At 58.7% G+C, this 11,773-nt stretch overlaps 1 protein-coding gene across 4 annotated transcripts; it reads right to left on the bottom strand.

Annotated features, from left to right (window-relative positions):
* Nucleotides 1–1,674: 1,674 nt before the first annotated feature.
* On the bottom strand, nt 1,675–5,851 carry LOC311513319 (interleukin-1 receptor antagonist protein-like). Of its 4 annotated transcripts, none has more exons than XM_084615049.1 (5): nt 5,771–5,851; nt 4,933–4,993; nt 3,834–3,922; nt 3,187–3,311; nt 1,675–2,888 (listed from the first exon to the last, which is right to left on the bottom strand). In XM_084615049.1, the coding sequence occupies exons 2-5, from the start codon at nt 4,950–4,952 to the stop codon at nt 2,679–2,681; spliced, it is 444 nt and encodes a 147-aa protein (XP_084471175.1). In that variant the 5' UTR covers nt 4,953–4,993; nt 5,771–5,851; the 3' UTR covers nt 1,675–2,678. The 4 variants fall into 4 exon arrangements, with proteins under 4 accessions (XP_084471175.1, XP_084471174.1, XP_084471176.1 ...); XM_084615048.1 differs by having other exon boundaries at nt 5,733–5,817; XM_084615050.1 differs by lacking the exon at nt 5,771–5,851 and adding an exon at nt 5,222–5,687.
* Between the last annotated feature and the right edge of the window lie 5,922 nt (nt 5,852–11,773).

Here is an 11,773-nt window from a genome sequence, read left to right on the forward strand (position 1 = left end):
CCAAGCAGGCTGGGCATGCAGATTGGCCCTGGTGTGATGCCAGAGCCGTGGGTAGCATTGCCCCAGGGGGATCAGGGTGCAATGATGGGTGAAATGCCCCAGCTGCCATGGGGCTGGCCCTCCATGCACAGCACAAGTAGAGGCCCCTCCCCAAATGAATCTGCGCTCCCACCCCAGGCGGGTGCATCGAGTCCCTGCCAGGGTGGGGAGTGACCCTAGGCCCTCATAGATTTCAGCAGCGCCCTGGTTCCCAGGAGTCATGGGTGCCCGGGCTGTGGGCAGAGCTGGCTGGGAAAGGCTCCTGGTTTCCCTGAGCCATTGGACTTTTGTTCCAAACCCTGGGGCAGGCTCAGTGGTTCCCCATGGATGGGGGGCTGGAGGAGCAGCCCATGAGGGGAATAAACACACAAGGAAGGACGTGTGTGTCCCAGGGAGGCCTGGGAAGCCTCTGCCCAGCAACAAGGTCAGTCTGCAGCCTTAGGCACCTGGGCGCCCAGTGTCCCAGGGACTCCCCACAGCTCACTGGGAGTGCTACCCCCCATGCTCCTCACGTGCCCAGCGCTCCCACTGACGCTGTGGGGCTGGGTGTGGCACACATGCTCCCCTCTCTTGCCCCAGTCCCCTGCCTGCAAACTCTATCCACAAAGGGCGTGGACATCGCACCCATGCCCAGCCCACCCCGGGGCCTGTCTGCCATGGGGCCACTCCCAGCCACTCCAGGGGCCATTCCGGACCACCCGCCCACGGGAGCCGTTTCCCCCTGACCCTGTCAGACCCAGGGGCAAGGGGCTCAGATCCCAGCTACCAGACCCAGGGGTAAGGGGCTCAGATCCCAGGTACTGTGTTAGCCCCTCTCCTGGATGAATCCAGCCCCTGAAGTGGCTCAGTTCTGTAGCTCTGAACAGTCTCACGCAGGATAAATGGATCCTTGGTGGAACCTCGCCAAGCTCTTGGCCTCTATGACATCATGTGGCAGTGAGTTCCCCAGGCTGAAGGTGCATTGTATAAAATCCCTTCCCCTGGTTTCGGTACCTGAACAGTCCCATTCCCTGGGGCAGCTCCTCTGCCCCCCACCATGCACTAGCCCCCGTGTTCAACAGGAGTATTCCACAGTGCTCCCATGCCCGCCTGTAAAGCTGGGATGGTAGAGTGCACAGGGCGCTTTCCCTGCAGGGGGAACATATCCCACATGGGCCCAGGGAGCGAGGAGAGCTGGAACATGCAGCTCTCCTCTGCACGTGGGATCCCCCTGGGGGGTGGGGGGGGATGGTAACATGGAGTGAGCACTGTATGTGTGGGAGTTGTGACTGGCGCAGTTCCCTAGACTCTGATGGAGCAGCACCATGGACACCAGCTCAGGACCTGGCTATAGACCTGGAGCACTAGTCTCATGTGACCGCTGGGGAAACTGAGGCACTGAGTGGGGAAGCAAGTGGGTGGCTGAGTAGGGCATGGAACCCAGGAGTCCTGCTTGTCTTTGCCTCTTTCATTCCTTACTCCAGCAAAGCCCTGCAGGGAATCAGCCCCTGTGTTTATCCAGCCTGGAAGTCGTGGGGAGCAGGCTGGGGGAGGGGGGCCAGCCCTGGGCTCCAGCATGGCCCAGCTGGGGCGTTTGATGGGAGTTGGGCCCAGAGGGTGGCAGGTGCATCTCAACTCAACAGTGTCACTCAGGCATGGGTAGCTACTTTCCACGTTTATTCAAAGCCAGGCTGGGGTTGGGGGGATCCATGGGGCCAGAGCTCTCCAGTGGGACGAGCTAGTCACACAGCGAGGGCGCGCATCCAGATCCCCTTCCAGGGCAGCCGGCCCTTCCGCAGCCATGCAGAGCAGAACCGCTGGGAGACACTGAGCCCAGCCGGAACAGTGCTGCCATGGCAACATCCTGCTGCAGCTCTGTCGGGCCCACGGCCAGACACCCGCATGCTCTGGGATTCCTGTCCATGAGCCCTGTCTGGCCCCCAGCACCAGAGCCTGCAGCTAATGAATCACAGAATCATAGACTACCAGGGTTGAAAGGGACGTCAGGACGTCATCTAGTCCAACCCCCTGCTCAAAGCAGGACCAATCCCCACTTTTTGCCCCAGATCCCTAAATGGCCCCCCCAAGGATTGAACTCACCACCCTGGGTTTAGCAGGCCAATGCTCAAACCACTGAGAAATCCCTCCCCCCCCCATGGAGTTACCCTCACACACCCCGGGGGGCAGGGCTGGTGTCCCCATTGTACAGGGGGGGAAATTAAGGCACGGAGTGGCTCCGGGACCTGCCCAAGGGAGTCTGGCAGAGCAGGGTTTTCCAAGTCCCCGGCTAGTGCTCGAACCGCTGGGCCATCTTGCCACTGGACGCCTGCAGACCCCTTTGGAAAGGCTCCACGGCTCTGGAGAGGGGCCCCCAGGACCGGCCCCCTTTGGGGCACGTTGGCTGAAGCGCACGGCCTGGCTCTACAAGGGGCTGGGTGCCCTGAAACACCCCCACCGGGAGGGGCGCAGTTCCTGGCAGGATCAGGCCCCGGTGCCCTCCTGCTGGGACTCAGGAGTCCTAGGGACATGGCTCTGTCTCCTGCGCCCCAGCAGGTTGCGGCTGGGTCAGGGAGAGGTCATGCAGCCCTTCCCGACCCAGCTGGTCTCCTCCTGCACAGCCGGGGGAGGCTGGGCCGGGGCACACATCCCGGGCGGCTGGCTCAGCACAGCTGGAAGTAGAAGTCGACGATATGGGCAGCGTCCAGGCTGGTGGTGAGGCCCAGGGGCTCGTTGGACTGGGCGGAGGTGCAGAGCAGCCAGCCTGGGTTGGCAGCCGACTCGAAGCGCCACATGCCGTCCTTGTAGGAGCGGAAGAAGGTGAAGCGGGTGGTTTCCTCACCGCCCCGGGACAGCTCCGTGATGTTCACGTCCTGCGCAGGAGGGGAGAGGCTGGTGAGGGACGGAGACTCTCCCGCGGGGGCCAGCCAGGGCCTGGGGCCGGTCTGTACTGAGTGGGGAGGGGCTCGGACTGGTGCCGGGCAGGGAGGTCACCAATGGGGTGGGCAGAGATCTGGACTCCAGTGGAGCAGGGCGGGATGGGAGCACCCTCTACCAGCCTGCGCTGCAGCCAGGCCTGGGCCGGGGGAATGGAGCCCTGGCAGGGAGAGGTCCTGTGGCAAGGGAAAGGGGGTGTAGGACACAGAGATCAGAGGTGGGGTCCCCACTCACCTCCAGCTGCAACGCGGGCAGGGCGCCCGTCCCACATGCCAGGCTGCGGCGCCCGTCCTGGACGCCCAGGATGATGGGGAACTTCTCCCGCTCGAAGGAGCGGTTGGGGACCCAGCAAATTTTCTCTGTGGGGAGAAGGGAGGGAGGGTGAGCCCTAGGACAGATCCTCCTGCCCCTCACAAGGCCCCACTCGGCTCAGGCCCCTTGCCCATCAGATGAAATTACCGCCCCGGCGAGTCCCAGGGTGGGAGAGCCCAACTAGCTCTCAGACCACCCCGGTGACCTAACTGCCAGAGCCCCCAGCATGCCAAAGGGGCCGGATTTGGCCCACGGGGAATAAAACCAGACTGGCCTGGTTAGCACTTAGCATGGCAAGTGGGAGAGGGGGGTCTGCGTTGCCAGCCCTGGGGCCACAGGCCTAGAGCTGTAGCGTAATTGCTCAATGGCTGCAAACTGCACGGAGCTCGGGGAGATAGAGCCAGGCTGAGGCACCCAGGGCAGGGCGGGCCTGGCCAGGCCCAGCTGGAGGCTCTGGCTGCCAGGCGAGGGTGGTGGCACGGTGCCCAGCAGAAGATCTGCCCGGGAGGATCCCAGCCCCTCGCCCGCCCAGGGCAGGGGAAGCGGAGGGGGCAACGGGTGCAACCCACCTTCCAGCGCAGAGTTGGGCCCTTGCAAATAGCCAGCGACCAGCTGATTGTTCCGCAGGTAGAGAGACTTCTGGGCCACATCCCAAAGGCTGAAAGGCAGCGAGTGTGAGCCAACAAGCCGCAATCTAGATCCAGCCCCAGCACTCCGCCCCTCCCCTCCAACGCCAAGCACCCTGCCCTGCCCCTCCAACCCTCCAGTGCCCCAACCATCCAAACCCCAGCACTCCATCCCCAGCACTGAGCCCCCCAACACCCCGCCCCAGCACTGAACCCCCCCAGCACCCTGCCCATTCCCTCCAATGCCCAGCACCCTGCGCTGCCCCTCCAAACCCCTACCCCCCCCATACCCAGCCCCAGCACCAGTTCCCAACTGATCTAAACTAAACAGATATAACCTGCTCCAAGCCCAAATGAAAGCATCCACGCAGGGCCGTGCCAGCCTCTCTCTGCACAGCCCTCAGTGCCCCTGGACCCAGCAGTGCCACAAGACAACACGGGCCGATGGCCCCATAAACCCGCCAGCCCCGGGCCTCCCATAGGCCCCACTCTGCTGGCAGTGAGCTCAGGGATCCTGCTCCTGGATTGCTGAGGAGCTGATGGGTGCCTGGTCCCACTGAACATCCCTTGTCACACCCAACCCGTCCCGCCTGTCACCGCCAACGCACGCCTACCTCCCCCCCTCACCTGCTCTTTGAGCTGTGTGCTCGGCGGCCTATGCTGCGTGGGGCCATGCCCACCCTGCCTGGGAGGCTGAGACTGGTTTTGAACACCACAGGACAGTAAATGACACAAAGTTTCAGAGGCGGTGGGGACCAAAATTCCCTGCACTTCTAGGATCTGCGCTCGCTTTCACAAGCCGCCCAGTCCCTTGTGAACCACCTGAGACAGGGACCATCTTTTTGATCCGTGTCTGTGCAGCACTTCACACAACGCGGCCCTGCTCCATGACTGGGGCTCCAAGGCCCTACCACAATACAGAGAGCAACCACCACAGGGAACCAGTCCGCCTTGTGAAAATCCTCGCAATCGGCCAATTTGACGCTCGACCACGGATCTGAACTCTGCAGCCCTGTGCTGCCAGGAAGCAGAAATCACTTACCGGTACTTGAAGACTTTCATCTGGGCGGCTGGCTTTTCATGAATCTCAGATGGATGTGCCTCTGAACAGAAACCGCAGAGAAAAAGCACTATCAGGTAACTGAGCCAACACACCGGACAACCCATCCTGCACCGGCTGCCCCTGCTCTGTGGATCTACTCTGCCATTGGACCAGTATGGGTCTCTTTATAGAGGCCGTCACATGCTCCCGCATGCCCGCAATGTACATCATTGCTCTATAGCGTAACTCATTCTGTGGTATCAAAATTTCCAGTAGCGTAATTGTCAACCTGCACGCCTTGCAGCCGGTGTCGTAACCAGCTGCGCTGCAACTTCCGTACTGCGGTGACCTTGTTTCCTGTGTGTCGCCTTGGAGGGAATGAAAACTATGGTCAGAGAAACCCAACTCAAATTCAAGCTGGAGGGGACTTGTTTAGAAATGAGCTGGGGTTTCACCTGTTTACAACTAAAAGGTCACTTATTCAAAGAAAATCAAATGACCCTGATTGGCCGCGGGCTGGCTCTGTGGAGCCGCTCGCTTGCCCGCCACCAAGGTCTCAATATATCAGCCCATTCTCTGGCTTGAAAACACAGTGATCGCGCTGCAAACGCCTGTCCTGCCTGGGCGCTGCGTCTCGGGCGGGCGGGGCAGCCTGCCTCCGGGATCCAGCTACAAGGAGATCAAATGCACTCTCGGCAAAAGAGGAAGGAGAAAAGCCCCGGAGAGCCGCAAGGCCCAGCAGAGCAGTAGCAGAAGAGAGAGCCCTTCGCAGCCGTAGCTTGCTGATGGCAATACAGTACCCAGGCCCGCCCGTGGCTCCGAGTCACCCATTCTTCACCTGCCTCTTGTCTGATTTCTTGCTGAGCTTCGCCCGCCTATTTATGCTGCTTGGAGCGAGAGGAGGCGGGGTCACACCTGGGAAGGCTGGCTCGGCTGGGAGCTGCTGTTGCACAATGCTGCTCCAGGCAGGAGGGAGGCCTTTGAGCGTGACCAGCCTGTGTTTGAGCACACTCAGCTTTACATGCAAACCATGCTGGGCAGGAAGCTAGAGCTGCCAACTCGGGGAGAAGACATTGCCAGAATCTCCCAGGCTGGCAAACTGGGGCCGGCAGTTAGGCTCCTCTCCCCAGGCACTAGGGCCGCAAGACAATACACTCAGCACTCCGGCATAGCCCCCGCCACGCAGCACAGCCCTGGGCTTTGTGAGCCCCATTACGGGTGACCAGGTGGAGCCCAGGCAGAGAGGCACCAGGCTGACAGTCACGGAGGCTCGCAGGCAGCCACAGCTATAAAGGAGGGAGGACAGAGCGAGATGGGGAGGCAGAAAGGCCTGGGATAGTGGAGGGGCAACAACCGGGCCAGGCTGCCTCTAAGGAACTGATAGGGAGACAACAAACGCCCTGGAGTTTAAGGGCTGCTTGATGCATTTTACGGCTGGGCCAACAGGAGGTGGCCAGAGGGAGACAGTTAGGAGACGGCCCGAGAGCAGCTGACGAGGGAGTCCCAGAAGTGGGGAGGACTGTAACCATCACTGCAGTGCAAAGAGCGACGGAGGTGAACCGGCTCCTGCACCGGCCGGCTGACTCGCCAGCACAACTGCTCACGGAGATGGCATCACACCAGCAACAGTCGTCCCAATGGCTGGAAGGCCTGGGACCGCCCACTGCTTCTCGGGTACCCGCCCCCATTCGGAGCATGTCCCCGGCACCTCCGGGCACTGCTCCGACCCTGGTGGCAGTGTCCTTGGTTAGGTCAGTCAGTGGGGCTGCTATAGTGGTGAACGTGGTATGAATCGGTCATAGTAGCCAGCTAGGCCTAGGAAGACCCAAACTTGTGTGCCCATTGGGCATAGACCTTATCCATCTAGGGGTGGACTTGCCCTCCACCGACCATGTATCCCAGATAATGAGATTCCTGTTTTCCCTATTACAAACTGGGTTAGCCATTAACCCAGCTTCCCTCAGTGATCGGGGAAGGGCAGCTATTTGTCCAGATGGGAATCCCAATCCTTGCTGGAGATGACTACATTGTCGAAGTATGCAGCCGCATGTTGATTATGTGGTTGGAGTAATTGGTCCACTAAACATTGAAAAGGGGGCCACTGCCCCCTGTAACCCAAAGAGCATCGTCTTAAAATGAATTAGGCCAAGTGGTGTAGGGGAAGCCGTCTTCTTCCGAGAGTCCAGTGATAAGGGGATGTTCCAGTATCTCTTTGTCAAATCCAGAGTGGTGATGCACTGGGCTTCTCCCAGCTGGCCTAAGAGTCCGTCCATCCACAACATGGAGTAGGAACAAAGTCCTCCCGGAAACACAGGGAGCCATCCGGCTTTGCAACCAGCACAACAGGACTCCTCCAGGGATTCCTCTGTTACCCCGAGTTCTAACATGGCCTTGACAGCCCCCCTCAATTTGTCGGTGATTGGTTGGAACCCGTCCTGTATTACTTTACCAGGTTCTGCATTAATGTGATGCTGGGCCATGGACGAGCTGAGAATACCTTTGGAAAAGTGGCCACCAGTTGGAGCACCTGTTCCTTTTGCTTCTCTCTGAGGGGCACTGAGCTTCCTTGCAGGCAGCTGTTAATTTGGAGTCCCGGATCCAGTTCCTCAGGATGCGGCAGAATGAAGAGGCCTTCCCTGGCTTTCCAGGACTTCAGCAAATGTATGTGCTAAATTTGCTGTTCTTTTTTCCCCTGGTTGTCTGGTTAAATAGTCCCTAGTTCCTACTGTCGTCACCGCTGTGGAAGGACCTCGCCACTGGGCCATTATCTTTGCTTCAGAGCTTGGAAGAAGCAGCAGAACTCGGCTGGGAGGCACATAGTCAGGCCTCAGCTTCTTTGAGGTTTTCTCTCTGGGACTGGGGCACCTAGGCTCTACCGTAATACACCTAATAATGTACAGCGCCTGGCACATGGGGGCCTGGTCCGTAACTAGGTGCTACCCCAATCCAGATAATAGCGGTCATATCAGCAAAGCTAGATGTCCTCCAGATGAACACAGCTGTGATTCTGTCCGATGCCCATCTGCCAGAGGGGTGAGGGGCACAAGGGGCCTGGGAATTTCAGACAGCCAATTTGTTAGCGTCAAAGCTCTCACTGACATCTGTGAGTGCAAGATCGAGCCCTCCTTGCCATGTCTAGTCTTCCTCTCTGTCTGAGCAATCTCCTTCCCTAGTGGGCGGGTGGAAGATTTGTTTGGACAGCAGTGGCCCCCTGCCACGAGCAGGAGCGGAGCCATGAATCAGACCTGGGCAGGGGCACAGAGGAAGGAAATGGGATTGAGGCTATGATTCAAGGCAGGGCTGTAAAGAGCCAGTGGGGGATGAATCAAAAGTGGCGGGGTGAGGGGAGGCGGGGGGGAAAGGGGGAGAGATGAGCCAGTACAAGACTCTGGCTCGATTTCAGAATGTTGCCTTGACTTATGAATAAATGACCTGAGATCTAGAAATGTGACATGTTCCCAGGAGAAAGAAAAGGAGGACTTGTGGCACCTTAGCAACTAACAAATTTATTTGAGTACAAGCTTTCGTGAATGCATCCGATGAAGTGAGCTGTCGCTCACGAAAGCTTATGCTCAAATAAATTTGTTAGTCTCTAAGATGCCACAAGTCCTCCTTTTCTTTTTGTGAATACAGACTAACACGGCTGCTACTTTCTTCCCAGGAGAGCGGCTGGGAACCTGCTACCGGACCCTCAATTCCCCAGCAACACAGATGCAAAAGGAATGTCTTATTTATGCAGAGCCTTGTCTGCTGCTCCTGCCCAAAGGGGAAGAGCTGGCCTGGTCCTACAGGAACTGAGATTGCCACAGCAGTCACTGCTGCATCCGCCCGTCACATCCTGTGAGAAGTGTCTCATCAGGCCCTGCACGAGGCCATGACTGTAACTATGACTGTGCCCCAGACATTGGAGGCCTAGGGAACGTTGCTGATTTCCAGGCAGAGAGGACTGAAGTTTTATTGTGTTGCAAAGCACAGAGTCACCCGCGAAGCTTGCCGACTGTACGTGCTACAGCAGGGGTGCAAATCAACTTCTCCCCTAGGAGACTGCCCCCTGGGTGTTTCCTGAGTGAAGCCATTCTGGGGCGAAACAGCTAGTTTCTTAAACAACTCTCCAGGGAAGCAGGAGCAGTATCCGATTTCGCCACTGGTTGGAGGTTATTTCCAGCTAGGTTGAAGTGTATCCTTCTCAACAGAAGACAGGGTGGGCTAGTGAAGACTGGGAAACACCAGATCCAGACTTTGTGTTGCAGGCGCAAATGGGGCATTCCCAGCCCGCCCAGGGTTCGGGGGTTGTGTAACTAGGAACCTTAATATTGTTTTTCCAGACCTGCAAAGTTCAGCTTTCATTTTAAACAGCCCCTGTCTCAGTCCCCTTTCTCCAGGCGACGGCTAGCTCTGGCCAGTCACAATGCAGGAGGAGCGGAGTTGTGGGCCAGGAAATTCCCTTTGTTTCTAATAAATATTTCAGGCTCGTTCAGTGACAGAGCCCGACCCTGGTGTGCTGCATGGGGACCTGCCTGGCAGCAACCTCAGTGGGTCTTGTAAACCACCCTGGGACGTGGGTGGATCACACAAGCTGTGAGGGCCCAGGTGACATTGCAACAGGGCAGAGCAGGTGCTGGCTAGCCCCCACGTGAGGCCCTGCTGCCTTGGCACCCCCTGCCCGGAGGAGATGTCCTTTTGGTGGAAAAGAGCAGTGAATTTAGTCCTCCAAGATCTGCCCAGAAAGGACATCGGGCATCAGCTATGAGTAGGGTTGCCAACTTTCTACTCAAGGTGTGGCCAACCTGAGCCGGAGAAGGAGCCAGAATTTACCACTATACACTGCCAAAGAGCCACAGTAATATGTCAGCAGCCCCATTAGCTCCCACTCCCCCCGGCTCCCAGTGCCTCCCACCCACCAGCAGTCCCACCAATCAGCGCCTCCCTCTCCCACCCCACACCTCCAGATCAGCTGTTTCATGGCATGCAGGAGGCTCTGGGGAGGAGGAGTGAGGGCACTGCAGGCTCGGGGAGGGGGCGGGAAGGGGTGACTGGGGTCAGGGCTGTGGCAGAGCCAGGGGTGGAGCAGTGAGCACCATCCCGCACATTGGAAAGTTGGCGCCTGTCGCTCCAGCCCCGGAGTTGGTGCCTAGACAAGGAGCCACCTATTAAACTTCTGAAAAGCCGCATATGGCTCCGGAGCCACAGGTTGGCCACTCCTGGGCTACTTGCACAAAATCGAACACCCTTGCCCCACCTCTGAGGCCCCGCCCCTGCCCCAAGGCCTCGCCCCAGCTCACTCCACTCCCCCTTTTCTCTGTCGCTCGCATTCCCCACCCTCACTCACTTGCTCATTTTCACTGGGCTGGCTCAGGGGGCTGGGGTGCGGGAGGAGGTGAGGGCTCTGGCTGGGGGTGAGGGCTCTGGGGTGGGGCTGGGGATGAGAGGTTTGGGGTGCAGGAGTGTGCTCCAGGCTGGAATAGAGGAGTTCAGAGAGCAGGAGGGGGAATCAGGGCTGGGGCAGGGGGTCGGGGCACGGGTGGGGCTCAGGGGTGCAGGCTCTGGGTGGCGCTTATGTCAAGCAGCTTGCGGAAGCAGCAGCATGTCCCCCCTCCGTCTCCAATGCAGAGACGCGGCCAGGCACCTCTGCATGCTGCCCTGCCCGCAGGCACTGCCCGCACAGCTCTCCTTGGCTGCGGTTCCCGGCCAAGGGGAGCTGCAGGGGTGGTGCTTGGGGCAGGGGCAGCATGCGGAGCCCCTTGGCTGCTCCTATGTGCAGGAGCTGGATCAGGGACATGCTGCTGCTTCTGGGAGTTGCGCGGAGCCACAGCAGGCAGGGAGCCTGCCTTAGGCCTGCTGAGCCGCCGACCGGACCTTTAATGGCCCGGACAGCGCCGTTGACCACAGCCACCAAGGTCCCTTTTCAACCAGGCATTCCGGTCTAAAACTGGACTCCTGGCAACCCTAGCAATGAGTATTATTCCTCCAGTAACTAGAAGGCCTGGGAGCCAGCTGGCTGGATTCACAGGGTTGATGCCAGGCCTGTAACCAGTTTTGGGAGTGATCAGTTTAGTGTACCAGGGCCCGGGGATCCACACAGCTCCACAGGGGCAGGCCCATGGCCTCCACCACAGGGCCTTCGGTGCCAGCATTCCCTATCTCTGACCGTGAGTCCAGCAGGCCAGACCCCTGCGGGAGCCCTGTTCTGCTCTTTCCGGGCCCAATGCCCCAAGGCCTGGTCTACACTTAAAAGTTAGGGTGCCATAGCACAGCACTCCCCTGCTGTGCCAATCTCACCCCCGCTGCAGATATGGCTTGGGCAACAGAAGAACACTTCCACCAGCCTAGCTGCTGGCACAGGTGTGGAGAGGTGGATTACCCCTTCTGTTGCCGCAGGAAGCACCTACAGTGCTGTAGCATCAGACGTGGCCTGAGTCAGCATCTGGCATCAGCAAAATTTGGCCAAAGCACTCTTTATGCTTTGAAATCCCTGCTCACAGGCCTCCATCCATTGCACCCAGTCTGGCTTTTCCTTTTTCATCAGGTCTGCGATGGATGCAACAATGTCACTGAATCCTTTTACAAACCTCCTGTAATAGTTGGCCAGACCAATGAACGATTGGACCTGCTTTTTAATTCTAGAGGTAGGCCAATTTTTAATGGCCTCCACCTTTAAAGGCTCAGGGTACAGTTGCCCATTGCCCACCCTATGCCCCAGGTAGGTCACCTCAGCAGCTCCCACTCTGCATTTAGAAACTTTAACAGTTAGGTTGGGCTCCCTGAGCCAGTGCAACACAATCCCTATGTGGTTAAGATGAACTTGCCACGAATTGCTGAAGATGTCTAGGTCGTCTATATA

Source organism: Lepidochelys olivacea (genome assembly GCF_965140295.1).
Source record: "Lepidochelys olivacea isolate rLepOli2 genome assembly, chromosome: 26".
NCBI lineage: Eukaryota > Metazoa > Chordata > Testudines > Cheloniidae > Lepidochelys > Lepidochelys olivacea.

What these genes read in the sequence shown, in the direction of transcription:
- LOC311513319 (XM_084615047.1), bottom strand. Translation starts at nt 5,057, where the DNA reads ATGGGTTGTCCGGTGTGTTGGCTCAGTTACCTGATAGTGCTTTTTCTC. An exon ending in GCCCAACTCTGCGCTGGAAG is followed by an intron (nt 3,312 to 3,833) that starts GTGGGTTGCACC and finishes TTCTCCCCACAG; the next exon opens with AGAAAATTTGCTGGGTCCCC. An exon ending in TGCCCGCGTTGCAGCTGGAG is followed by an intron (nt 2,889 to 3,186) that starts GTGAGTGGGGAC and finishes CCTCCTGCGCAG; the next exon opens with GACGTGAACATCACGGAGCT.